Source organism: Aythya ferina (genome assembly GCF_964211825.1).
Source record: "Aythya ferina genome assembly, chromosome: 21".
Taxonomy (NCBI): domain Eukaryota; kingdom Metazoa; phylum Chordata; class Aves; order Anseriformes; family Anatidae; genus Aythya; species Aythya ferina.
Genome location: NC_140319.1, coordinates 2,821,345 through 2,846,885, shown reverse-complemented (window position 1 = coordinate 2,846,885; position 25,541 = coordinate 2,821,345). Strand labels below are relative to the sequence as shown.

Genomic DNA, 25,541 nt, shown 5'->3' with positions numbered 1-25,541 from the left:
ATAAATAGTTGTTGCAGCTTCTGTTCTACTGTAGCTTCATTTCTCATCTGATTGTATTTTTTTTTGATGAACTGATTCCTTTGGTAACTTGTAGCTGAAAGAGTGTAGAGTAGTGCAGTCTGTTATGAAACCGAACTGTGTATATGTTCAACTACAGCAGTATTTTAAGCTTTGCAAGTTTGAAATATCCGTCAGAGGTTTGGATCCAGCCGGTTCAAAAAAAAAAAAAGCTTGGTTTTGGTTCTTTTTGAAAACTTAATTCTAAGCAAAATAATATTGAATTAGTATATAAAAAAGTATGTTTTTACTGCTCAAATAAAACAACATTTTTGAAATAAAATTTACCTTTTTAAAAAGTTTTTTTGGCATTTCTCTAATAAGTCACACTAGGAACATCCCCCCCTCATACTTGTTGCCTCTCATTCTTTACGTTTAGTGGCCGAGCAGTGATGCTGATGGATGTTTGCCTCTGCAAGCCAGTGCTTTAAATCTGGTCGGTTTTACGTACCTAGAGTTCTGAGTTAAAAGTCCTTCTGGTTTATTCAGTGTTGAAAATCGCACATATACTTCAAGGTGACTGGTTACTGCAGCGTAACATCTGGGCACATCTTCCAGTAGGTTTTCTAAATCAGTTTCCAGAGCCATGATAGATGGTTCTGACAGAGGATGGGCACCGCTCTGCTAAGCTGCAGCGCAAGGGCGGAGAAAAGGAAGACGTAGGCAGCTGGAGACACCGACCACATAACCTCATGTGCTACAGCCTCAGTAGTGCACCAGGCTGCACTGTGAAATTGTGTTAATAAAATATTCTTGCGTTGTCTATCTGCAATTAATCAGTTTTAGTTTTCTCACCAAGCGTAGAGAAAAGCAGATGTTTTTTTACCTAAAGTAAAGCATTTTTCACTCTAGGAAATGCTTGATGCCTCTCTTGCTATCCAAAATAACCTCATTTACAGATTGACGTTAAGCAGGTACCACCCAAACGAGCAGTGAATAAAAGAGAACAGCGTTTTTCCATACCGAGATGTCCACAAGTTTGTACCGGCTCCAGCGTCGCTTTTCATCTCCTCGGCACTTCCATGTGCCACGGCAGCTTTGGGCAGGTGACAGGCAGCCTGCAGATCGCATTTCACAAGCCATTTGTCCAAAGCATTTGAGTAAAAATGTCTGAAGTAGAAGCTGTAGTTGTCTGGAGGAGTTAAGCTGTCGGCTAAGGCTGCGGGAAGTCAGTGGCATGTGGAAGATGTGTGAGGAACAACTGCGCTCCGGCGCGAGAGGCTGGAGACAAAGAGACCTTATTGTGGCAGGGTCAAATTATCTCAGGAGTCACCATAAATCGTAATGAAACCCATGTCATGCTCTACTTGTTCAGTAGCTTCTCGGTGTTGGCTGTGTTCTCCGTCAGCATTGGGGAGTATTTTAGCAAATGAAATGCTGGGGACGCATCGTTCCTGGGAATCGGTTTGAGTTTGATGCACTGAAATAGGTTAGGTAGTAGCTGCGGTGTGCTCCCCAAGTGGTGCTTTTCTCCAGGTGGCTAAAAGCAGTTGGCGTGGGGCTCCTGTCCCTGCCTGGTCTCTGCTGGCAGAGCCCACAGAACAAGCTGCAGAGCTGAACCCGAACTTCAGATGTTTCAGCTGTTTGACTAAAGACAAGTAGAGTACAGAAATATCAGGACAAAAGTAGCTAATCCCAGAGGAGCTGTACACAGTAGAAACACCCTTTTCAAGGAAATCTGTCCTTGTCTTATGAGTTGTTTAAGCAATGCAATCTTTGTATGAAACTTGGTGGTATTTCCCTTGATGTTACACAGCGTTAACAACTCTTATGTGCAAAGATGTGAAGGATTAGATGAAATTTACTTGGAGGATATATTGCTTGAATAAATTTTAAATTAAATGTTAGTACTTATACAAAGTATTTAGTAAAATCATTTAATGATTGTTATATATATATATTTAAAAAACAAAAAACAAAAAACAAACAAAAAAAAAACCCACAACACTAAAGATTGGAAAGAAATAGCAGTACTTGAATAAAATGCTCTAAATGCTCAAGCACCAGTTAACCTCCAAAAAGGGTATTGTTAATTCATTGAAAGTCTTGTATGACACCAGGATGGTGTTTTACAGTGTAATTGCAATAATGCTTTTGTTTATGCATTGAAGGGAAAAATAAAAGGTGAGTTGATATACTAAACTCTCAGTTATAACATTATTCTGATCAATTTTGTGTTAAGAGTTTCCAAATTTAATGCCTCCTTGAACCAGCAATTTTTGGTGAAAATCTTTTTGAAGTCTCATGCTTCTGTTAAACAAGAAAGCCAAATGTTAGCATAATAAAATATCTTAATAAAAGGCCTATCTGAATGAAGAATTTCCTGCTTCTAATATTGGAGAGTCAAGACTCAAATGCATGCATCTTGTTAATCTTAAAAACACTTAAGGTCTTTCATATTACTTTGATATTAAATGCTGAAGAAATCCGTGTTGAACAAGCTAAGTTGATTTTGAAAACAAACAAAATGATCCTATTCGAGCACATTTCTTCTGCAACTTACTTTAAAATTTAGATAAATGATAGATATCCCTCTTTTCATTATTCATATAAGTTTTAAGCTAAAATAACAAAACGTTATCTTGGAGCAGATTTTGTATAAAGCAATATGCTGCTTTGGGAACAGTCCTTTTAGGAAGAGAAACTACAGGTCTGTGTGCACTTTCAATTCAATGTAAATTTGTAGGTAGGTGTGTATTACAATTGTCTGTTTTTCTTTTTAGGGCTCATGTAATCAAAGGAGTTTCTTTGTTGTGTGTGTCTTTTCAGAACACAACAGGAATTCAAAATGAATCAGGTGAGTTTAACTGCAAGACTTCATCAAAATACTTTACTTAGATGTTAGAACAGCTAATTTTTAATAACTAAATCATCCACAAAAAATGTTCTTAAAAATCTTCAGTGTCATCTAAGCTCATGATCCTCCTTTCCACAGTGTGCGTGCTTGTGAGACTTATTTCATGGATTTTATTTTTTTGTGTGTGAATCCCCTTTAGCTACATATAAGTTATTATGGCTGGCACGTCTTACGAGAACGCCTCTCCAAGAAAAAAAAAAGTCTATTTCAGCCTGAGGCTTTTGATAATAATTCAGCTCCTTATAAAAGTGGTTTGAAAATTAAAGGATTCCATTTTTTTACCTGTTTAAACCACTTTACTATTTCAAACATGCAGGGAACAGAATCTGTCATGGAAATTGATTGATCGGGACATTTCACACTTCTCTAGAACCAAGTGAGAAGGCCGGGAAAGAAAGCACATTGCCTTTGCAATGCATTCTCTGCTATATGGATGCAAGAATATCCTGAGTGCTCTGGAGGGTGTTGTTTTAATCAGTGCCAAATGGATGTGATTTTATTTATTTTTTTATTGGTCTGTCTGTTAAGTAGGGATTTTAATGTTTGTTACAGAACAAGTAAATGTTGGCTTCAGTTTTTCTCATAAGCACTTCTCTGTTTGGATGATGTTACAAAGTCCCTTTGGCATGGGAATGTGAACATAAGATGTTACACTGAAGGAACGCTATTTTTTAATTTGCTAAAAAGATGACTATGTACAGAAGCTTCTTGTTTTCCGAGCCAGAAACAGCCATGGTACACAGTGATGCAAAATGCTTTGTCTACTTCTTTCATTGCCTGTTTCTAATGAGTGCTTTTATTGCCCTTAAGCCCTTAATTGATCATCAGCATTGAGTACAATTAGCACTTTGCTGAAGTATACTCTCCCACTAAAGTGATAGAAGAGCAAATAAATTAATTACAGTATGGAGTTGGGTGGTGGGATGTTTCCAGTTGCTTTTTTCATCTGATTTAAAGAAGAAAAAAAAACACAACAACAACAAAACACTAAAAAGCAAAATATATCTATTAGTCTTCCAATATGTATTGTAGAGAGTGCATATTTGTATTATATATACACATCAATAGAAGTGCTGTTTGCATGATCTATAATGCATATTAGAACACATTGAGACATTAGTTTAGTTTGGGGTAGCTAGGATAACAATCTCTTCACAATTTATTTCTATTGAGACTTGAAGTTATTTCACCTGTAAAATTTATTTTGAGTGCTCTCAGTGGCATAAAGCAAACTTACAGTTCTCCTCAAGTAATAGTTCTGCTTTATCACTTGTTCTGATAAGCTTTGGATTCTGCTAAAACTCTGAAAGCTCTAGATTGTAATCTTTAACTGTTATCAGCAGCTGTTTCCTTCCCATTTGTGTCCCCCATTCCACCAGCACTGATATCTTTCTAGAATTAAGTAAAACTTCTGCACTGTGTGAAAACAAAGTTTTCCTCTTCATTACTGGGGCTGCTACTGCAGTGCTGTGCCGTGTGTCATCTTACAGTTAAATTAGGAGGTGACCCTGCCTCTGGGGATAGTTACAATAGCTTAGAGTCCTTCTTGGCATCTCTGCCTTTCACATTTAGTTTCCAAAGTGTACAGAGCTCATATGGCTTTTTATTGTTCAATTACCATTCATATCAAGTGTGTATTTAGCATGAACCCTTTTTTTTCTTGCAGTGCCCTTGTCATTTCATTCACTGTTGACAAGTTGTAGTGCCAGGTCTGTATATGAAATGTCTTTGATGCCTGATGCCAAACATCTCTCAAGTGCTCTGTTCTCGTATTTCTTTCATTCTGCTTATCTTTGCTTTTGGTGTGACTTCAGTGACCCTGAAACTAACTAGGCTATTGTGAACTTTGTTTGTGTGAAAGCACTGCTAGTTTGCTTATAATGAAGAAAAACCTTGGCATAAATCGATATTGCCTTCTCCTTGCAGTAAGGAGAAAAATAGCTTTTGAAAATGCAGTCATTTAAATTAATATTTTTTGCATTCCTTGGAAATTTGGTGTTTCAGGATCGATGGCATGCATTCTCTGTTTTTAAAAAGACATCTTTATTCAGTATGTGAACTGCATCAGAATACTCTGAATAGTTTATTTAAAAGAACAAACAAACAAACAAAAAACCAAGTAACCATGGGTTATTGGTCAGCAGCACTTACTCTATGTTAATGCAGTCTGAGATGCAGTATGGAAAAAGTCGTGTGTTACCTGGAATACTGCATGGGCAGTTACCTCATACCTTCACCATTTGTTAAATAAATGACATCTGCACTTGTAGTAAAACGCCCTCCCTCCTGCTCCATTGGAATTGCTTAAATGATAATTTCAGCTATTTCTAATACATCTTTAATCTTCAAGCGCGTGCAGTAAAACTGTTGCCAATGGATTTAGGCAGGACTTTGGGACAAGCAGAGACCTTTCTGCTTCTGACCTCCCTGATCATCTTCCTTAGGCTCTTCCTTTCCTTTTCACAACTCTTTTCTAACTCTTTTGCCATGTGTCTTTCTTCAGTGGCATCCTTTCATTTATCTTTTCATGTATCTCAGTCCCCTTTCCACCAAAACATGGTACTAACTGAATGTTTGTCATTCGTCACGTCCTTCAGCATGATTTTTTTTGGCTCCAATCTGATCTGTGAATGGCTTGTAGCAGATCCTGTTTCTGCCTTGCTTAGGTACTGCCTGTAACACTACAGCCTAACCTGTGGAGGGGCCGTAGGTACAATTCTATTCAAAGTGACATAAAAATTGCTTAAGTGCTGAAAGTTACTGTCGGAGTGACTGGACTCTGAATTTGATGCAAATGGAGGAAAAAAGCTTCAGTTAAGGTGCACCTTCAGCCCTCAGATGATTTTTTTTGTGCTGTTCTCAGGTCTCTTCACCCTTGCTAGTTTGCATGGTAACAATGTAATATGTGTAATGAACTTCAGGGTAGCAAATTTAAAAGGGAAACAAGCTCCGAGTACTTATGTATTCAAAATTGCAACAAAATTGTTGGCAGGAGTGGGAAAAATACCCTATGAGGACTGCAGTTCAGTGCAGAAGCTGGCTGCAGGATATGCTGCAGTACACTATCCTTACAGAAAGGTGAACTTTTTAATAGACAAAACTATTTAAATGTGATTAAGTGTTGCTGGAAAAGCAATTGAAATCCTGGTATTTCTTCATTTGGTAGACAGACGTTCCTTGGGGACAAATTTTGATCTGGAAAGTGCTTTAAATAACCACATATAAATTGCAAATAAAATTACGTTGCACTGATTTGACTGAAGTAAATTGTTTATTTTACCATATAGTATTTGGTTACTTATTAATGTTTGTTTGAGGTGTGAAATGTGGTGTTGTATACTAGGCCATTTCCAATTTTCTGGTGCTTGTGAAATCTATCGATGTAACAGGTGCAGAGTGGGTCGGGGTGCTGTGTTCTCTGAACATAACAGCTAATTTGACTTAGGTAGGTAGATGTTAAATAAAGTTGCGAACAAATTTCTTCAATGGTAGAACAGTTTTGGAATATTTGTGGCTGAAAGGAGGTATCACTATTAAGAAATGTCTGATAGATCAGAGGATATAGATGTCTAAATTAGGTGAGTCTGATTTTTAAAGTTTTTTGATCAGATTATTTTGTAGGCTTGAGTTTTTTAACTGTTCATCTAGCTATGGTTGTAAAAATCCATTTTTGTTAGCTTGAAGCTTAAAATGCATTGTTCTGGTAGTTGTCTTGTTCATTCTCTGCAGTCTGCCTCATCTATGCCTACATGTAATTTGTTAGAAACCACCGTGAAAAAAATAAGCTCGCTGTTCTCCTCAAGTCATGGGGTAATGTACTGGAAGAATATTTAGGCTTCTTCGTTTGATACGCTGAGAAGAGCGAGTTTCTTTTTTGTCTGCCGAGATGTGGACTTATGCATATCAGTTCAAGGCTAACAGATGTCTGAATCAGACTTCTTTCATCCCTATTTCTTCTCTATGGCTGTTTGAAGAGCAAAATAAAATGAGGTAGAGCAAAATAAAATGAAATAAAACTTTGTTCTGCCTTGAATAGACTTTCAGCTACTATAACTAAAGAATAAGGATCTCTTTTCCCCAGTCTCCTCACCCTTGTGGATGGGAAGGGATTTCTGGCATTCTGTTCTTTCCATAGTTTCCAATTTCGGGGTCTTTCTCCCCTACAAATAGCTCTTGAGGATGTGTCTGTGCAGCTGTTAGGGCTTACCAAGGCAGCAATAGAATAACATTGCTGTGACTCCAGTTTTACCATTTTTCTTGCTGTTGTTAAAGAAAGCTGGCAGATCTGCTCTTGTAACTCAGCAACTCACACTTAAAAATGTAAAGGAGAATACTTGCCGTACTGAGCACCCTTGCAAAGAGTAGATGCGAAGTAGAAGAGGTTGGGAAGCTTCATCTGTTTTGCTTTAGAGATAAAAATGTTAATTTTGGTAGGATATAGAGATGCATTTTAAAATCTATTTCCAGTAAGCTTTCAGCATAGCATTTCATAAGTGGTCAGGGGAAAATCCTGAGTGTTACTCAGTATATGGAGACTGCTATCATATCTCCGCTTCATGGCTGTGTGTAAACGCAAAGATCGTTTCTAGAAAGTCAGGGTCTACTTGGACAGCTGTAGTATTGCCCAATTTAGTGTTGTTATTTAACACCGCCTGCAGTTTCTCCAGAACTTAAATACGACATCCTTCCTATTCGAGGAGCTATTGCCATCACCACCAGGATTTGTAGCTGACCAGAAGGATCAAAGTTCAATGTCGAAGGGCAGATACTTTTTATTTTTAGGGCTGTTGCATGAAGTTCAACATATGCCTTGTTCTCACCGACACAATTCCACAGTAACGGGGACTGATTTTATGGGATATTGTACATCCTTGTAACTTCGAACTTCTGGTAATTTTAATCAGGAATGGGTGTTTTGTTAACTACAATTAGGTAATAAAGTGCTAGTTGTCTATGACAGATGTAACACTTGCTATTATAAATTATGTGAATAATGATATGAATATTATTATAAGCAGCCTACTGATCCTTGTAGATTCCATAACATGGACATTAAGCTAATCTCGTATCAAACATTCATAAATCATTTATTAGCTTTCTATTACCTTTCCAGCTTTAGTATAAAATCTCGTAAAACTCTTCGTATTAATCACAGGATGCTAGTTAAGTGTTCTGAACTGCTGGGTTATTTAGGAATAGGATACAGAAATAACTATTACATTATTTCATACCCTTTATTGTCTTTTAAAGAGAGCAGTAAGCTTGACATGCAGATACTTTAAGGCTGGTCTTTGGAGTGAAATGGCACATTTGTAGGTTGTAAATAAAGCAGGAGGAGGATAACAGTAGAGCCAGTAGTAGCTCTATGAGGTATGTTACAAGTTTTAGTGTGTCAGCTGTTCTACCAGAGGGGTATACGTGGGTGTTAGTGGTCTCCAGTATGTGCAAGAAAGCTTCTCTCTGCCCACCTGCAGGGCATATTCATGCTTACGGCAGATGTTGTATCCCAAATTCCCATTTTAGTACGTACATTGGAGTAATTTGTTTACTACAATATTCTAGATTCAATAGGTAAAATAAATAACTTTTCATTTTTTTGTGAACTACATACATTTTCCAGAACTTTCAATATGGTTTTCTCCTTAAATTTCTGTTTGGCCTTTCTTGCAAGAGATAGGTGTTCAAGTAAAGCAATACCAGAAATTATTTTAGATTTTTTTTTTTTTTTTTTTTGAGACTGATTGGGCTGAGAAATCAAGTGATGGTTCCAGGCAAAGAGGAAATGAATCACTGATGTATGCAAAATTACCCTTAGTGTGGCGGGTAGCTGATGTTTGGCTTTGCCCTGTATCACGGAAATCATCACTTGTGTGCTTCTAGGCAAGTTATTTTTGCTGCTGAAGCTTTACATTGTTCTTTCCTCTATGCATTTGCTCTGTTTAAAAGCTTTATGCACGTGTTTAGGAAATGATTGACAAAAACTAAAATGGATGGCTGCATGAGAAGGTCTGGACCCTCAGACCAGAAGTGCTCTGGATCTGGAATTGCCCTTTTGTAACTTCAAGGCATCCTCACACTCTAAACTGGGAGACCAGTTAGCGTTCACTGTGAACACAGGTAGTATGAAACTAGTAGGGTACACAGGAAAATTGCAGCGTGTCTCTTCTTTCATTTGAAAGTATTGAAGGAATCTTAAAAATGCATAGAAAATAATGCTTTGAATTGTGTGTTCCATACAAATATTTTTATAACTTAACAACTCATAGGATTTAACTTGCTACCTCTCTATTAATAGACATGCTCTTAGTAGTTAAAGATGGTTTTTCTTGCTATTTGTCACAGGTAACCAGTACTTTTTATGGACAGATATTCAGTAATTTATATTAAATATAAAGTGAAAAGGATGGTTATTGAAACATAAATGTTTTCCAGTCATCCTTTTCATTAATGCTGTCAATTATAATCAAGCTAAGCTACATGTCACACATCCGAGGTAGATCCAGTCAAGCCTGCATGATTCTGCTAACCTTTACTGAAGTCTGCTAATGGAGAAACTGCTGTGCTAGCTCCAGCAGACTTATTCGAGCCACATTTCTTCTGCATTTTGGAACAAAATTTGCAGATGGTGAGTGTCTAGGTGTTGAGGGAGGGTAATGGAATGCAGATGCTAATGCTTTATCTCCCTTGTTTTAGGGGTTTTTACAGTTTTATGTAGGAAAAACAAACAAACAAACAAACTCCTCTACTTCTGTTCTGGCTGTTTTGCTGCATGCTGTTTTAATCAAATAAGTGTATTTTAGCACAGCAATTTATTTTCCTCTAGCTATTTTGCCAGTAATATGCTTCAACAGTATAATCTGGACAAACGATGTGCCTGTCCTGAAACATTTCTAGTAACTTTTCTCATCTTCAGACTATTCAGAATCCAAAAGTACACATCGGACAAAGGTTTTTGCTAAAAGCATCTTGTGTTGCTCTTAGTCCTAGTCTGTCAGAAGTGATCAGCATCATTTTCTAGCAGAAGAGATTATATTTAAGACACAGCATATAGCTCAAATAAAATAATGAAAACTCTTTTTGAGGCTTATTTCTAGAAAAGATTAGGTCTGTATTTAGTTAGTAGCTCTGTGTATTTTTAAAAGTATTTTTAAAGAGAAAATCCATCTAGCTCCTTCAGAGACTTTTTAATTGGGCAAGACTTTCCAGACAGGTTACATAAGATATGTTTTGATACTATTTTTTTTATTATATTTTATTAAAAAACAAACAAACAAAAAAAAACACTCTGGGAAGCAGAATTTAAAAATACTGTTTACAATTACCTTGTGTAATCAAAGTAATTGTAATGCTTCGGTAGAATGTTTAAGGATCTGGAAGTTTCTTTGTGATAACAACTACATGCTAAAATTGAGGCAATGTTTCTATGAACAACTCTATGATAAACTCAGTAGTTTCTCATGGCGTAACTGATCACAAAAAATAGTGCAATTCAAACTTGATCTGTATTTCTGTTTCATGGATGAATTTCAGATTACCGTATTAATGAGCAGTTTCAAAGATTTAACACTAGCCCTGAACCCATGTGAAGGTTTATATCTTGAAAAAATGAGCTTCATTACATACATTTAATATTATGGATAGATGTTTTCCGAGGTATAAAAACACAGTGATTCCCATTCATTCATCTTTAGGTGTAGTAGTCTAGAACTGTATGGTAAGTTAAATTCAGACAAGAGAAATAAAATACATGTAGCTCTACATTTCCCAAATAACTTAAGGGGGAATTTTGAATATGTTTTGTAGGACAAGCCAGGGAAGATGAATGAAATGGCAAATTGGTCTATGAGAAATACAAAACCCCTTTCAGTTAAATTTATTCACTGTAGTCAAAACACACCTATTAACTCAAGCAAAAGAATACTTACAGAAACTGACATAATTATCAGTGTTTTACATCTCTGGTGGTCTTAGAGCTCTTCATTAAAGCATAAACAAGGGTTATGAGAATAATGGTGAAAACTTGAATGTTCTGATCAAAAGATACTTACATGTTAGGATGTTGATGGAGGGGATCCTAGTCGAAATGGCGATTTGGAAACTCTTCTTAGGACTAATATTAGGAGTAAAAACTCTCAGGACTAGGTCATAAGGGTTGATCATCTGCTGTGCTTTTTGTTTGTTTGTTTTTGCTAATGGTCGTGGCCCTTCTGCTTTTTGACTTGTAGAACACAACTGAACCTACTGTGGTTGTGGAGACCTTGGCTGATGTACCTGAGCATGTGCTTAGGGGGCTTCCTGAGGATGTGAGGCTCTTCCCATCTGCTGTTGACAAGACAAGGCTTGGTGAGTGCTGAAACTGTGAAAAGAGAATGAAGACCTTTAAAGTAGCTCACATAAATTAAGCACGGATGCTGTCAAAGTTTGGTGTCCTCATATGCTGGGTAGAGGTGAATGTCCAGAGCATTTATCTGAATCAATTTCCATTGGAAAGAGCGGTCTGCTTCTGACGCAGTTTCTCAAACAGACCAAAATTATGTTTATGGAACATCACATTTTGAGTCAAAAATGGATCAAGATGCAGAAAGATTAGGTTACGAAATACAAGTAAACTAATTCACTGGTTTGCTTTAATTTATAGCACTTTTATCTGTTGTTTGTGTTTTTTTTTTTTTTTTTTTTTTACCTATCCTATTGTTGTCTCACTTTAGAGTGCTGTGTCTCGCTGTCCAATCAATATATAAAAATTTATAAGAAGATCAGTGCAGACTTGAAAGCTGCTATATGGAATGAAGTATTGTTTTTGTAATGTATGCAAAATACTTATTTTTTTAAAACAGGGTTTAAGTTGGGAGAACTTTGGAGGTCAGATTTGCAGACTGGATACGTGATGTTGAAAGCTGATAGTTTGAGGAATATCCTGACTATGGATGCATTACTGTTAGTAACAGGTTGTAAACTCCTTGGAGCAAAGTTAATATTTTCTAGTATGAACCTGCTCTGGCATGGTCTGAATGAGAATGTTATGTTGGAACATAAGTGAGGTAGAAGGAGAAAAAATGCTAGAAAACTTCAACTACTTATGTTTCTATAACTTCAAAGATATCTTTAGGACACTTTTTCATTTTCATGACAAAGTCAGCGTTGAAATATAAAACAAACAAAACAATAACAAAACAGACCTCTCATTACATACCTGCAGGTAATTCATAAATTTAATGGCTGCTTTACATTCAATTTTTTGTATGTGTTGGTGAAAGAGAGGTGGGATAGGGAAATCTAGAAAACAATAGCAATTATTTGTCAATCCGTTTGTAGCTTCTTTGCTATAAAATGTGAAGTGTAGCTGTCCATTTTCAGTTCAGTTAAATATTGTAAACTAATTTATGCACATATTGTAACCAATCTTAAATGCTTTTCCTTCAAAATATAGTATTATTTAGTTTCGTAACTTCTGTGAGGGCTTTATATGTCTGATGTTATTTCAGAGAAAGCAAAGAGTTTTTTGTTTTATTAACTTGTTTACTCAGCGAAGCAGCTGGAACTTGTGACTTCGTTATATAAAACTTGTAATGGTCTTATGGTATTTTGGATATCACCTGAAGTACAAGGAAATTGTCATTTTTTTTGTCTCCAGAGCTACAGTAGCCCATGAGCAAAGAATGAAACCAGGTAAATACTTAAACCTTATGTGACTGAAGGGAGTTTGGGGGTGAGGTTTGTTTGAATTCCTGTTAGTAAACTTCAGTTTCCTTGCTGTGATCTTAATATTGTAGAATGCTGCACAACCTGAGACAGACACATATAATGATCTTAAGAAATAGGAGTTGTGAAAAGAACACTTTCTTCAGATCAGTCAGATTTGTTATAATTATTGATATGTATCCTTTCAGGTGTCTGGGCAACAAAATCAATTTTGAAAGGCAAGAAATTTGGGCCTTTTGTTGGTGACAAGAAAAAAAGATCTCAAGTTAAGAGCAATGTATATATGTGGGAGGTAAGAAAAAGCTTGCAAATGAAAAGGGTATCTGTCACTAGCTTGGTATTTTGCATTTACCTTTCTAGAGATTTTAGGGATAGACATTATGTGAAATAATCGCCGTTTGTGGTTACCTTTGCATATGTATTTATAGATACTTGCATTGAGCAACCATTCTGAACTACAAAACTTTAAATTAATGGCATTGTATAAAATTGCTGTAGTAATTTTCTCATATACTGTCTCTGGATCCCTTCTCCTTTTAGGAGTCTACTACTGAAAAAGCTTTGCTTTGTTGGCCTGAACAGTGAGTGATATCCCTTCTGCAGCTGAGTACTTATGAAATTAGGGAAACTGGAAGGATATGGAATGTCTTAAAGAAGCCACAACACTCCTCCTCATCTAGCTCTTTGAAAAACAGCTTTGTTATGGGAATTGGTTTTGCTTTTGGAGTCTTTTATAAAAGTTCTCAACTGTTGCAGTATTTCTTGTGCTTCTTGTATTTGGGTTTGCCTTAAAGCAAGTACTGTCTGGACAGTTGAATAGCTTGTTAAGCTCCACTGATAGTCATAAGACCTCAGATATTATGTAGACTTCAGGATGTAGGTTTCTTAATCTGGAGTTGAATCCTGCCTACAGTATCTTTAAATACGGCAGCTCATAACTATTCCCAAAGACTTCTTCAGCCTTTCTGAAGGTACACACAGCAAGTGGCTTTGGCATAGTGAATGGTCTAGGAGGAGAGATGGAGGAACTGTGGCATAGCATGCACTGAATAGAATTTGCTAGTTTATGGATTGTTAGTGTAAAGAGAATGATAGCAGTCATCCTTCTTGTCCCTGGCCTGCAAACGCAGAACTGCATGAAACACATTTAAAGCCTAATGTTAAGCCCTGTCGGAGGAATTGAGCTAGAATAATGTCACAGAAATGCAGATTCACATGCAGGAAAGTAACAAAGTGTTCAAGTAGAATGTTTGTTGTATTAAGCTAATATATTTTACAAACTCCATTGCATAAGATATCTCCAATTTTGATCTGGTACAAGAACACTTAGTGAGATTGAAATCAATCAAGTAAATTATTGACCTTGCAACTGTTTTTCTTCATGTTGGATTTTGAGTGTTCTTACTAGGTATGTCTTAGTATGTTTGAAATTTGTGTTGAGAAATGCTAGTGGCAAATAATTTGATATGAAGATTCATAGCTTGCAATGCAGGCAACCACAAAATCCCTTTCTAGACTTCAAAGTAATCGTGTGTTGCTTCCATATTGATTTTGGAATTAAAAAAAAAAAAAAAAAGGCAGCTAAAATGAGACAGCAACAGTTGGCCCCATATGCTGATATATGAAACCACTCCAGCATCTTAACTGTAAGAAAATATGATTTGTAAAAGGATGGTGGTGTGTGGGAGTAGTTCAGTATACGGACCTTCAGATAAGGGAACAACCTTTTTCCACAAGAAATCCATTTTGTTTTTAGTGAAGTTAACCTGAAGAAAAACTCAGGTTTCTAAAATGTAGCCTCTCCAGTCAATTTTAATAATTTGAAATGATCATGCTACAGTACCATTTTGAAAAAGATGAGTTTTGTGTCAGGATATGCTTTGTCTGAAGAGAGCAGTAGACTTGGTATTTTCATTTTCTGTCAGAGAAAAGCCACTGATGGGAAAATGGTAGCAAGTAACTGAAAACTGAGGGAAATGCCACCTGCCAATGGGCTCAGAATGAGTGGCCCAACTGCAAAGAATGGTCCTGGTCATGGCTTATAGGAATCATTTAAAATCACAATGTTATGTAGAGAAATTGAACCTATTTCCTGTCGCCCATTGCACAAGATTTATACAACAAAATCAGTAATTGGATGGTTTCACTGAAAAGTAAGCAGATACTATGCTTTGCCATGCATTCCATATCTCCTAGCCCTTCCACATCATTGTTTGGCTGTTTTCTTCCATTTTAATGAAAAGGATTGCTTTTCCAGTCTTGGTCCGTGAAGCTGTTTACTTTCTCATGTTGCAAGGGCTGGGTGTGCTGATGAACATTCTTTCAGAAGTCAGCTGATGAAATCCATGCTGAAATAGTTTAAGTAAGGAAGAGGCTTTCTCTTCACTTGGGAAGAGGCTAAGAAGATTTTGGTGTATTTGTTGAAACTTTACCTCCATTGATAAAATTCTAATTTATTATAGCAATAGGATATCAGCACAAAATAAATCAACTTTAGTAAATTGTTCTGGCTTTAAGCTGTTGTAGAAGTGTAGTTCAAATTGAAAATGTAAAACATTTGGTAAAGACTTAGATTTACTTGTAAAGTAAATATCAAAAACAAGCAAACAAAAGCTACAGTGTTGTGTAACAGAATGGGAAAGTTACGGTAAAATCTGAATTTCAGTGTATTCCTTATCTACAGTGTTGCTAAGCAAATGTTGCAGGAGGTGATGAGCTAGGGACACAGGGCTTTGAGTTCTTCCTGGCAGAGGCTGGTATCTATAGACTTACCCAAAAGGAAATAAAGCGTAATCGAATTGTAATTATTTTTCCTTATTTTTCTGAAAGCCTATAAGCTGCTCAATACTTTTTGAGACATTGTGTACCTGTTAGTATGCTTGTGTCCTGAGACAAAGAAAATATTGTTAAATAATGCAAAAATGATAGCTCCAGTTGCTGAATAGTGGTGTGTTCTTCATTTTGGGAAAAAAAAAATATTAAAAAAAAAAAAGTATATATATAGCATCCACTGACAGCTTTTCTTACAGGCATCTAACTTGGGTTATAAGAAGAAATGTGGGAGATATACATGTCTTAAAAGAGAAGCAGAGTTGCCTGTCAGCAGAAAATACTGAAGTGCTGTCAGTAGTTTTGCTTTAATGGAAATGGTCTTTAAATGTAGAATATGAGTATACTTTCAAAACATTTAGCCAAGAATGCAAACCAAAGAATTTATGTAGCATCTTGGAACATAAAGAAGCTTATCGACAGAGTCAGTTTTTTAAGGTGATCACGAGACTTCTGAAAGGTTAAGATTCTCTTTAATATTCTGAAGCAAGATTAAATACACATTATGCTTTCCTTTTTCTTTGCAAACAAAGCAAATGCTTCTGACTTCTATATAGTTACTTTTCCCAATTCCTCAGATAGTAAAAATAAAGCTCAATTGCATTTATATTGTAACATCAGTCCTTACACTAAATATAAGCTCTAGCGAATCATTTCAGGCTTGCCAAACTGAAAACAATGTATAGAATGGAATGTGTTTAAGGAGTTTGACTCTTTGAGCCCAAAGCCCTCAGACAGAGAAGGTCTTGGAGGCCAGAAGTTCTTCAGTTTTTTTCAGTTACGCCAGATCCTCTAAAAGCACCGCAAAAGAACAGCAACACTCTTACCCCTAAAACAACCCTTATCTCTGCTCATTTTTTGGCCTTACCTCTGACTTGGATGATAACAACTACTTTGTATAGCCTTAAAATATGTTTTTGTGGTTTGGTGTATGCACACTTCAACGTGAACAGTTGTGTGTTTGCTTGGGATAAATGCCATTTTTCTCCCATAGGTGTATTACCCAAACTTGGGGTGGATGTGTGTTGACGCAACGGATCCAAAGAAAGGGAACTGGCTGCGGTATATAAACTGGGCACGTTCAGGAAAGGAGCAGAATCTGTTTCCTCTGGAGATCAACAGGACTATATACTACAAAAGTTTAAAGGTATCAATGTCTGTGAAGATTCAGTTACTATGCTGTTTAATCTTTTATTTTCCGATACTCAACTCCTTTTTTAAAACTATTTGTACTAAATGGATTTTGAAGCACTTTATGAAATACAATTAAAATATTGCAAATGCTATATTTCACTGGTCTAAGTTCTTCTGTCAGTATAACTGACATTACAATCTACTGTTAGAATACTTATGAACGTTAGATCTTTCTTCTTAGTTAATGATTTGCTGTAGCACCAAAGATGATACAGATGGGGATGAAGAGCAAGCAGATTACATAAAATATGTTTTTTCTATTCCTGTAGATACTGAGACAAATTGTACTGATTTTTTTTCTTAGAAATGAGATATTTTTATGGTCTTTGCTTCATATAACAAAGACAGGCTTTCAAGACACTTTTACAAGCAGCATCATGAGTCACATTTTTCTAGTTGTATACCCCTCTGGTTTTGTTGCAGGAGTGGTGGGGGAAAGAGGGTAGACAGATGTGATTACTGGCAGGTTGCGTCTCCTGAATGAAGAAAATATTTGTTTAGCTCAGTAAGGGCAGAGTATGCCAGTGTTAGAATATTGTAGCTGTAAAGTATTATTTGAATCTCTTATCAAGAGCCTGCTAGTGGTGAGTATATGTAGGTTGACTTTGGTTAGAATTTGTTAGAAAGCATTTGTTAGAATGCTTTTGTATAGTTGGTTATATACAGCCTTGCTGTTATGCTGTGGATGTTTCTTAAATTTCCTTGTAAGGCCAACAATGCTTCTAAGTAACTGTTCCTCACTTAGGAAAAGAATGAATTGGTGCCATGTGGTTTTCAAGTTTATAGGACAAAAAAGAAGTATGTAGAACTGTTATATTTTAGGTCAAACTAGATTGGAAAAAGCCCTTAAATATTTTCTGAACTTTCCAATAGCTTTGAGATAGCATTTGAGGAGGAATTCCCTACTGTCAGCCAGGCTGTTGACTTGTCTTTACTGCTTATTCACTGAGGGCAGGCTCTCGGTGTGCATCTGGAGCTGGTTTAGCTTGCTCTAGGCATTTTATCTTGGGTTGCCCAGACTTTGCCCATAGTCGCACTCATCCATGGATGTAAGTGTGCTTTTGGAGTCACTGGGATGTTTTAAACTTCTCTCCTGTTGCAAAGGTATTAGTCATGGTAAAGATGATGTTCAGTCTGTTTTCTCATGGACAACACAGCACTTTGGAAAACTGTAGTGCTAAGAGAGGCTGAGCAATTCTGACAGAATAACAAATACCTGGCTTCAGTATCTGAAATGTCCTTTGTTGCTTTGACTGTCCTCTCGGCTTGCGACCTGATGCATTTTATCCCAGTAAGCCTTGCCAACGAGATCGTGCTGCCAAGCAGCTCTCTGAAGACTGCTGGAGCAGCCAATAAGGCTCAGTTTCGTTGGTTTCAAAATCTGTCTGGGGTTTCTTGCAGCGAGATGAGATTTTTTGTCCTGTCTGGGGCACGATGGGATTTTCGAAGAGCAGTCTTGAGTTTAAGAGGGTTTATTTGCCCCTGCAGCAACCGCTTGGAGGTGTGCTGTGCCTGTCCCTGTGTGCTGTGGGACTGTTACAGCTTCAGATCAGTGTTAGCAATACCAGTTCAGGTTAGCACCTGGAAATTCACATTTGGTGTCTGCACCGTGTTCTGGTTAAATGGAGCGATATATCAGAAAACGTGTTACCTCCAGGCTGCCTCTGCACAAAGGCTTGCTGCCGTGCCTTTTAGAGTCCAGTGCAGAAGCAGCACCTGTGAGTAGGTTCGGGTGCTGCAGAAAACTGAGAGTGCCAGGACTTGAGCTGCTTAGCACTTGTATTAGTACTCCCAGCTTCATGCTGCTCAAAAATAAACCATCCTCAGGGCCAGGTTGCTCCTAGAAGCATTGTAGCCATGGTCCAGTGGTGGCAGGTCACTCCTGCAGTCCCACGATAGCCACTGCCTCTGAAATACAAGGAACTTGGCAGGTAGTTTAAGATGCAGCTGTACTAATGTGTGAGTTGCTTCACTATGCAACAGCTGGGTTATATTATCAAGTTTAACTTTGCTCCGTATTGGAAAAGAAACTTACGAATCTGTAATACCAAAAGTTTATTAACAGTTTACCCTGATATTCTCGATTACTCTTTGAACAATCTATTTCAATGTATTTTACTCTCCTCTTCCACCTTCTAGACTAAGGTAGGAAAGGGCTTCAAGTTGCACCAGAGGAGGTTTAGATTGGATATCAGGAAGAATTTCTTCACAGAAAGGGTGATGAGGTGCGGGAACAGGTTGCCCAGGGGAGTGGTGGAGTCCTCATCCCTGGAGATATCTAAGTGACGTTGATGACACTAAGGTGATGGTTGGACTTCGTGATTTTGTTGGTCTTCTGCAACCTAAATGATTCTATGATTGTTGACGGTATGTAAGGAAGATTCAGTCTTGCTAATTTGTTGGGATTTTTGAAGTGAAACTTTCCTGGTAAAATCGGACAGTCTTTACCACCATTAAACACTCAGTATTCAGTCAGATCAAGATTTAGCAAGTCACGTTATGTTTTTTTAATTCAACAAATTTGAAATGACTCTTCTTGTAGCCTAGTGGTAGTTAATACTAAAAATAATAGTAATGATGATTATTCCAATATTCTGTTTAATGTCTTAGATGTTCCAATGATATAAAAACCAAAGGATGTTATTATGAAAGCTTGTTTTCTAGTGTTCTCTAAAGTTACTTTTCATTATTTAAAGTGACATTTATAGTGACCATGTTTCTTAAAAGTAGTGTGAAGAAATTGGAAATAGAGCTGTGAGAGAATGACAGCACAGGTAAAAGTATAATGTAGAAGAGGAAATTTCAAATTTGTGGTCTTGAGGGCAGGTTGCTGCATGAAAGCATTTAAATGTTATCTGTTTGATCAGCTTTCACTATACTGTAACTTAGAAGCTGCAGAAAAAAATTGTAACTTAGCAGAAAAAGAACCCATTTTTTTATTTCTATTTACAAAGTGTGGTTGTTTATATATATCCTTCATGTAAGTGTCTGGTTTTTGTCTCCCCTTTTCTGTGATGACTTCCTATCAGTCTGAGATTCACATCACACCTTATTGACCAGTGAGACAAAAGAAAGCATGGTTAATAACAGTGCGCTCTCAACATTTAGGAACATTTTATCAAAACTTCCTTTCTAATCTTCTTCATAATGCATAAATTTGGGGGAAATCCATTTGGGGACAAACAACACCGTTGTTATTTACCCCCAAAAGAGAGTGAGTGGCTTGTATGCTATTTTGTTCTGCTTTATCTTGGTAGCATTTTAAATGTTATCATTGCTATTAATTTATTTTTCCCCCCAGGGTTTTCTTCTTTTTTTTTTTTTTTTTTTTTTCCTGTGGGTTTCTGATTTGTAAGTTAAACAAGTTAAACAGACTGATTTCCAAGCTGCATTGCTAAGATAAGCAAATTCTGCATTTGCTTGGTGTAAAAGAACCTCAAAACTGCACGGAGCTTTAATTTCCCTGTTCTCTGCTATACATAAATAGTAAAATTTCATGTTGGGGACCTCTAATGAGGTCTCGGATAGCATTTTTAACTGAGCACAAGCAAATATCGTCTCTTCCATCCTCTCTTCTTCTTTACTGAAGGACTGAAGATATTTGTAGGTTGCTTTGCATATGCTTTCCCCGATATACATATATGAGAGCTGTCATATTTCATGGAAACAGCTTAAACTTATTATGGGGTTTCAGAAGTTCTTCCTGCCTCTCCTAATAAAATGAGCTAGTTGAGTGGTGTTACTCTGAGCATAGTGCAGTACTTTGTAATTCTTGAAGTAAAAGAGTAGTAAATTGCAGTGAAAGCTCAGTTTCAAGAAGTCTTCTATATAAGTTAGGCTATGAGACTGTCCTTGCTTATGGTGAAATTAATTTGTTTAGGAGAGAATGTTTTGTCAGACAGGATTAGGATAACTACAGAATCTCCTTGTTACATAGGAACACAAGGTAACATAGAATTATTGTGTGAAAAATGCACACAAGCTTCAATGCCACAAACTGTCTGGTGTGGTTACAGCTGGGGAGGTATGGCCACTTCCAAGCGCAAAAGAACAGTGTATCGGTAAAATACAGTCAGTAGTGAAAAACTTGTATTCTAATAAGATCAAAGAGGTAAATGTCTATCTCAGCCCGTACAAGACACATTGCAGTGTTTGTATGTACAATGAAGTGAATTTTAGATAATCTGTTAGAATTTTGGATATTACTCTTGAAAATGGCAAGTTTCAAAATCACTTTAAATCTTTTGAACAAAAAATATTCAGCTTAAGGAATGTTAAATGTCAGAGTTGAAACATAACGTACCAATAAGCAAGTGAAAGCTGTTACTGTATTGGGCCTGCCCCAAATAACCAAAAGTGTCCCAAGCTGATGCTCCAGTCTGGAGATAACAGCTTGGGGGAAGGTTGTCAGAGGTGTTGCTGGAGGGTGCCAGCAGTAAGCTGGCTGTGTACTCAAGTGTCAAAGGAGCTCTAGAAGTGGCACTTGGTCACTGCAGTCCTTTTCTTTTTGTATTGCTGCTGAGGGAGCTCTCTTAATGGTCTGATTTTATTTTATTTTTTGAAACTGCTGCATCTCATTTTAGAAGTACAAGGTTAGAGGGCTTAATTTAGATTCTAGAGTAGTTATTCCAAAATGAAATTCATCACATCGAATGTCAGTTCCACCCATGAAGCTAACAAATTACATGTTTATTATCATCATGTGTTTGAATTGCCCCAAAGTTTTGCCAACTCTTAGAGTTGTACATGGCCGAAATGAGAAGTAGTTTGCATCAGGCAACTCTTCTGCATTCCTTGCTGCTAACCAGCTGCAGAATTGGGACCATGCAAATCTGGTTACTGCTGCTTACCCTACCAGGCCTCCAGAACTGTTAAGCAAAGCCTTCTGCTTGGCTTCTTATTATTATAACTTAAATGCGTACTTAATAAGTTACAATATAACTTGAACACTTGCATCTCTTGTTGTTCCAGTGTCTGGGGATATAAAGATAACTATCACCTCTGTCAAGTGCTGTGAGACTTTTTTTATTATTATTAAAAAAGAAAAAAAAAAGTTCTTTAAAAGAAACAGATACTGCTATTGTTCTCAACACAAAATTTCCCTTTGGCTTCAGACTTGAAATAATAGTCCTAGGCTACCATTTGCCCTAACGTCATGACTCTAAAAATACTGTTTTATTACCTCCAGTGTTCATTACGTCTGGGGAAAAAGGGGGATTGTAGTTAGGTAGAGAAAGGCATTTTTGTGTCTGTGTGATTTTTGGATAAAATAGTTCAGGAAACAGAATTACGATTTAAAAAAAAAAAAAAGGGTTAGAAATACATCTTTAACCTGCAAAATTGAAGACTTAGCTGTTTCAGTCAGGATGTTTTAAGGAGCACGTGAACTAACGGGACACTGCTGTGGGTCAGCCTGGTGATGGGGTGGGGATGGGAGTGGGGATAGCAGCTTGGCTAGCGAGGCCTCTCCTGTGGATTTTTGGGTAGGATTCAGCCAAAAAAAAAAAAAAAAAAGAGAGAAATAACACCTATGGAATGGCAGACAAGTCTTTAATTACTGTAATTAAGTGGCTCTCAAACACCTAGTAATTAGGTCTTGCTCTGTGTCCCCTCCCCTGCTACAGTTCTCCCCTAGCTCTTTAGGTTTTATCCCAAATTCCAGCCGATCACTTTGTTTTTTGTACCGCCTGCCGTGAGGCGGGCGCGTTTCGCCGGCAGCTCCCTGAGCACAACCACCCTGCACCGGAGCTCGCCTTTGGGCTGTCCTCGGGCGACACCGGGCACTCAGCGGAGCCTTTTTTTGCCCATCAGCGCCATGCCCGGGGGCTGCTCGGGGCCGCTCGGTGCCGCTGAGGCGCCCCCGGCCCGGCGGGAGGAGCCCGCTGCGCGCCGCGCGTCCTCCGCCCGTCAGGGGGCGCTGCGGGGCGGCCCCTTGAGGCGGGAAGGGCGCCGCCGCTCCCCCCCTCCCTTCCCCCTTCCCCCCCCCCTTTTATTTTTTAATTCCCCCAACAACCCCTCTTCTGATTGGCCCCGCGCCTCTCTCTTCTCTCCCGGCAGCCAATCGCGCCCGGCGAGGAGCTGTTGGTGTGGTACAATGGGGAGGACGACCCGGAGATAGCCGCCGCTATCGAGGAGGAGCGAGCCAGCGCCCGGAGCCGGCGGCACTCCCCGAAAGCCAGGAGAGGTGAGGGGCGGCACGGCGCGGGGCTGCGGGGGGACGGAGGGACGGAGGGAGGGCGCCGCCGCCTCAGCTCCCACCCGCCCGGGCCCCTCCGGCCGCCGCCGTGACCTTCGGGGGCGGAACGGGGAAGTTGGGGAAGCCGCGGAGCGGGGAAACGGCCCCGGGAGCGGGGCGGGCGCCACACGGGGGGCTCCGCGCACCCCGGAGCCGCCCCCTCAGCGCCGCGCCGTGAGGCGGCCCCGGCAGGGCTCGGCCTCTGCCTATCCCGGGGCCGGCCCGGAGGGGTTCAGGCGCCTTCGTCAGCGTGGAAATATGTCAGAGCGGGCCTCCCGCGGCTCTTCCAGCGTTAAGGCAGCAGCCATATATTTATTTTTATTATTATTTCTTTTTAAAGTGCATGTGACGCCGCGCATCGCCTTATATAACCGGCATTTCGGTTCAGAGCAAAGCACCCGCTCGGTTTTTAGGGTTTTCTGTTCGCTCCCTGCCGGTCCCGGCACTGCGGAGGGGGTGTCGGAGCCTCCCGTAGCGCCTCGGGGTTTGCTGCAGGTGACAAACGAGCCGAAGGAAGGAAAGGGCCGATGAGAAAATGGCATCGCTGTAAGTCAGCTCACAACCCAAGGCCCCGTCTGACTTGGGGTGCAGTTGTGGAACTCGCGTCGGGAACAAGATCAGCGTTTGGGAAAATGGTTATTATATAAATCTTGTTTATTTTGGAGAGTGACGTGGGGCCTGGGAGAATGAAATATTGCGAGACGATCGGTTGTTCTTTTGAGCACTAGCTCATAGTCTGAACTTTCACAAACTCTGCGATTCAAGCACTGGCTATTATTTTGCGATCCGTAACGAAATACATTTGGCATACATACATAGGTAACTCTTGGTAAATTGGAGGTTATATTATGCTTTTTCCTAAGTGCGCATTATCTCGGCAAATAGAATTTGTGTGCATGTGATTTACCTGAAAGGCTAGAAAAACAACTTGAAATAATTTAATTATGTTATAAATTAGAAAAGCCAGACAGAATCATTTCTAAGGTAATTTTACATGGCCCAGAACTTCTATTTGCATTCATGAAGTTAGAGGTTAAAAATACCAGTAAATCAATTTGGGAGTTCCTGGATTTTGTTGTACTGTTTTCTAGATGGGGAGTTTTAACTGTTAAGGGCTTTAATTATTTCAGACTGTCATCTTTTAGAAAAATAAGTGTTTTCTCTCTGTTTCATAAATACAGCCTCCTTCCCAAATCTCACATACACACAGAAAAGTAATAATTCCAAACAATATAGATGATAATAGAATAAGAATCATAGATAATAGATTAATTCTACAGACAAATTATTCTTTTATCATTCTTATAATTTTATTCTTGTATCATTAAGCAGAAAGACCAAATTCTTAGTATTGTGTTTTGAATTGTTATGAGTAAAGCTTCATTATTTATGTTGCATAAGATGAGTCAATTCACAATATGTGCTTTGTTTATCTTATAATACGTACGTACGTATTTTGAAACTTTATAGTTCTATTTTTAGGAGATTCCAGTGGATTATTTTTTACCCCCCTTCTTGGCTATTTTAGTATTTGCAGTAATGTCAAATATTTGCAACTCACGCTGATTTGCTTTTAAAAATATAACATATTCTGCTGAATTGATAGCTGTAGCTGCAGATAAAATTCCAAAATGGTTTCCATTGATAATGATTCTTTTGCAGATTCAAGGGCTGAGGTTTTATGGGAAAATTAAAGGAAGTGTTGATGAGCTATGAATTCAGCAAGATCAGAAAGGTTTTTGTTGTTTGGTTTTGATTTTTTGAAATAATACTAACTATACTATAAAAATGGGGGGAGGGAAATGTGATTTTACTTCTTGCATATGAAAAAATTGGGAGGAAGTACAACGTAATCATGCAAACAAATTCCCAATTTTAACAGACTTTTTGGAGAGTGGCTTCTCAGGAGAGTGAGATTTGAATTTATTAGTTGGATCAATCGCTTCCTTTTTTTATGAAATTAATTTTGCTCTGTTACAGATTGTACTCATACACTTTCAGAGGAGAAAATAGAACTAAATAAGAACTGCCAAGTTTAAACAACTGTGAATTAGTGTCCTGTAGAAACACATTTTCCAGAAAAGGAAGCTGACAGTTTAGTACCTTACAAATGACTAGACAAGACCTTATTTGAGAAATACATTATAATTGAGTTTTTCAAAACACGCAGCTATTTAATAACTAGTCTTTGTTCAGTAAAAGAAAACTCCTTTGGAGTTTTTAATGCATTTTTTAGGCCTTGTCCTTGAACGTTAAGATAGCTAATATTTGACAAACGGTCTTGTTGCTGCAATTTGTTTAATGAACTCTGATAAAGTGATAATTTCACAGCTACTAAAATTTTGCCCAATGAGCTGATGCTTACACCGTTGTAAAACTTTTCACATTGCAGTAGGGTTTCTCTCGATTTCTGAATAAATCCTTCCCTGATCCCAGTTCAGACCGTCTTACCATAAGAGGTAAGCCTTACCGAATTTGTCAAGTCGGGATGGCATTTCAGAATCAGCAGCTGACCCAGTCTGGGACAGACACAAGATACAGATGGAAATATCACATTCTGCTTGACCTTGATCTGACCTCTGTTTGCAAGTGATTACTGACACTGGTCCATAATCTCCTTCGGAGCATGTTTAGGATGGCTCCTGGCATTCTCCTCTATCCCGGTCC

General features: G+C 38.2%; 1 protein-coding gene across 8 annotated transcripts in view; it reads left to right on the top strand.

Annotated features, from left to right (window-relative positions):
- Positions 1-25,541, top strand: part of PRDM2 (PR/SET domain 2) — a 68,242-nt gene that overhangs the window by 5,094 nt on the left and 37,607 nt on the right. For 4 of the 8 annotated variants that reach the window (XR_014685315.1, XM_084495399.1, XM_084495401.1 and 1 more), the window contains exons 2-6: positions 2,781-2,854; positions 11,140-11,257; positions 12,805-12,908; positions 16,440-16,592; positions 22,697-22,823. Coding sequence is in view for 5 of the 8 variants with exons in the window: in XM_084495399.1 (XP_084351525.1) it covers positions 2,846-2,854; positions 11,140-11,257; positions 12,805-12,908; positions 16,440-16,592; positions 22,697-22,823 (511 nt within the window). In the remaining 3 variants the exon portion in view is untranslated. Of the gene's footprint in view, positions 1-2,780; positions 2,855-4,580; positions 4,624-11,139; positions 11,258-12,804; positions 12,909-16,439; positions 16,593-22,696; positions 22,824-23,033; positions 23,510-25,541 lie in introns of those variants that run through there. The other 4 variants (XM_084495402.1, XM_084495403.1, XM_084495406.1 and 1 more) reach the window with 4 other exon arrangements.